This window comes from Epinephelus moara, chromosome 23, assembly GCF_006386435.1.
Source record: "Epinephelus moara isolate mb chromosome 23, YSFRI_EMoa_1.0, whole genome shotgun sequence".
NCBI classification, from domain to species: Eukaryota; Metazoa; Chordata; class Actinopteri; order Perciformes; family Serranidae; genus Epinephelus; species Epinephelus moara.
Window position 1 is genome coordinate 26,169,213 of NC_065528.1, and position 2,901 is coordinate 26,172,113.

General features: G+C 45.9%; 1 protein-coding gene across 1 annotated transcript in view; it reads right to left on the reverse strand.

The window, feature by feature from the left end:
- si:ch73-352p4.8 (cystine/glutamate transporter) overlaps positions 1-2,872 on the reverse strand; it is a 5,418-nt gene extending 2,546 nt beyond the window's left edge. Inside the window, exons 1-6 of the mRNA XM_050036788.1 lie at positions 2,666-2,872; positions 2,469-2,584; positions 623-748; positions 419-518; positions 215-259; positions 1-112 (exon numbers count right to left, since the gene is read on the reverse strand). The exon at positions 1-112 is cut by the window's left edge and continues 4 nt beyond it. Coding sequence (XP_049892745.1) covers positions 1-112; positions 215-259; positions 419-518; positions 623-748; positions 2,469-2,584; positions 2,666-2,826 — 660 coding nt within the window. The 5' untranslated portion in view covers positions 2,827-2,872. The remainder of the gene's footprint in view (positions 113-214; positions 260-418; positions 519-622; positions 749-2,468; positions 2,585-2,665) is intronic.
- Positions 2,873-2,901: the final 29 nt, after the last annotated feature.

Genomic DNA, 2,901 nt, shown 5'->3' on the forward strand with positions numbered 1-2,901 from the left:
GTCAGACACCAGCAGCTCAGCCGGAGTCATCATGGTGTAGTAGGCCACATTTACAAGCACATAAAAGACTGTCACTGTCACCATGGAGAAGGTTATTGCCAGCGGGATGTTTCTGACAAGACAGGTTACACACAGAGCGATATGATAGTATATTCAAGGCAACAAGGCTTTTAAAAAGAAATTGAGTGGAGAGCAGACGTCGGATGTAAAATACCTGTTTGGGTTTATGACCTCTTCTGTGACAAGGTTCAAGTAAAACCTGAAGGGAAAAGGAAAGCTCATTAACAAAAGCAGAAAGTTCTGATGTTTTTATACTACTACTGGTTATTATACGGTAATAGAGTCAGTGAAAAGGTTCCATGTGTGGTACAAGAAGACAACAAAGCTGGTGTTTTTACTATAATAAATGCTTGCTTACCATCCAGCATAGGCATATAGGCCATTATAGAAGGCCAGGGGCAATCTATCTAATGTTAATAAGTCAACCTCAAAACCATTCTGGAAATTCTCAGTTTTTCCTGGAAACACAAAGACACAGAAAGAGAGAGTAACTGAGCATTGTCAACAAACACATGTCAAATGACAGGACCTAACAGCTGTAAAGCCATCTGCATCCTCCCACCTTTAGCCAGTGCGATGACACCAGGGATGATGATGAGGACCAGAGCAAACATCTTAATGAAAGTCAAGGTGACCTGAGTGCGAGAGGCCATGGTCACACTCCAGCAGTTGACTGCCACGACAAACGCTACAGACACAAAGACAAACAACTGGTTAGATGAACATTAATGACTGTACAGTATATTTTGCACTATATAGATTTATAAGGTTTTATATTGCAAGGACAGAACCACTCCATGGGAGGTGGTAGTGTGCTTTCCTCAAGCTTGGGCCCTCAGTTTGACCCTTGGTTATGGTGTTCCATGTACTCAGTTACTGCCTGCACCTTACACCCTGCTGTTATGTGCTGAACTGTGTCATCATAGCACAGCCTGCACCTGGGGTCCTGTCTGGTGTGGTAGACCCCTGCTTCTATTGATCCTGTACTAATTGCCTGTTCTAGCCATTTCCAGCCACTGGTAGGGTTTCTTGATGTTGGCCACTCCTTCAGACTGTTGGTGTTACATGCCTTGCAGGGGCTTGTCCTTCCATGATGGCTCACCCTCCTCTTCTGCATTTTTGGATATTTGCTGCCTGAGGCATTCACTTAGCAGCTCATCTTCTGGGGCCATCTTCCTGATGTGTTCCTGGGTCATGGTTGTTTAGTCCTGGACAGTGGCTCTGATGCTCACCAGTCCTCAGCCCCCACTCACTCAGCTTAGTGTACAGTCTCAGGGTGCTGGACTTGGGATGAAACCCTCCATGCATTGTGAGATGCTACCTTGTCTTGATATCAGTGGTCTCTATCTCCTCCTTTGGCCAGCTTATTATACCAGCGGGGTACGTGTTGATGGCTTGGACCTTGTTCTTTCCGTTCAGCCAACTTTTCAGGACCTGCCTTTCTCTGTGTAGCTATTTGGCTGTGACTGACTTCCTTGCGGCCTCCTAATGGTTCCCATTTGCCTGCAGGACCCCAAGGTATTTGTGGCTGCCCTGAACATCTGCAATGCTGCCCTCTGGTAGTTCAACCCCCTCTTCTGATCATCTTCCCTCTCTTTGACACTATCTGACCACACTTATCTAGTCTGAATGAAATTTCGATATCATTGCTGGCCTCCCTTGCACACAGCTTAATGTCATTCATGTAGAGGAGGTGACTGGTGGTTGCTCCACTTCGGAACCGGTATCTGTAGCCATTCTTTGTGATGAGTTGGCTGAGTAGGTTCAGGCTTATGCAGAACAGAAGTGGGGACAGTGCATCATCTTGGTATGTGCCGCACTTGATGGTAACTTGTGGCTTAGAGTTGGCCTCCAGAGTCATTTTCCTAAGCCCCGTTGAGTTTGTGATGAAGGTTCTCTTTCCAAGCATTCCAGTATCCTTGTGTGTGGCATTGAGTCGTAGGCTTGTAGTCGATCAAGGCGGTGCACGGGTTGATCTGCCTAGTCTTGCAGTCTACAGTGACTGCTCTATCAACCAGTAGCTGGTGCTTGGCTCCCCTGGTATTACTTCCAATTCCTTTCTGGGCCTTGCTCATGTATTGAGCCATGTGCCTATTCATCTTAGCTGCTATGATGCCTGACAGGAGCTTCCATGTTGTACAGAATCAGGTTATTGGCCAGTAGTTGGATGGGACTACGCCCTGCTGGGGACCCTTCATGGTCAGGACTGTCTGTCCTTGGGACAGTTTCATCTTTATATAGTTTCCTACAGCTAAAAGATACAAACACCATTCCAACTTCCATTCTTCAATATAATGTAAATTGGAGGGGTCCAACACTGCCCTCTTAAAAAATGCAGGGGACCTATCCCCTGTGTCCCCCTTATAAGTTAAGCCCCTGTTATAAAAGTGATGTATAAAAGCACTCACTTGCCCCCAGGATGGCAACAAGTTTGATTAGCATTGTCGGAGCAGCACAGGGTTCAAAGAATGGCTCCACCACATAACGGCCAAAAGCCAGGGACATGTAGGAAGCAACAGCAGGCCTGGACACAGAGAACATGCTTGTTAGGTGCTGTGTTTGGTTTTAGATGAGGAAAACCAAGACGAAACAAATCTAAACTAACCTGATGAATAAGAACTCAACCCAGAGTCGTAAAAAGGCAGGCAGTGGCCCCAGTGTCTCCAGTAGGTAAGCGTAGTCAGCCCCTGATTTTTTAAAACTGGTGCCCAGTTCAGCATAGCAAAGGGCCCCTGATGGAACAGAGAGCAGATCAGGGAAAAACATATGAAATATAATTAAGGTTCTTAGATGTTCATAGTTCTTAATCAGCGTTGGAATTAGAAGCATTACAAACAACAT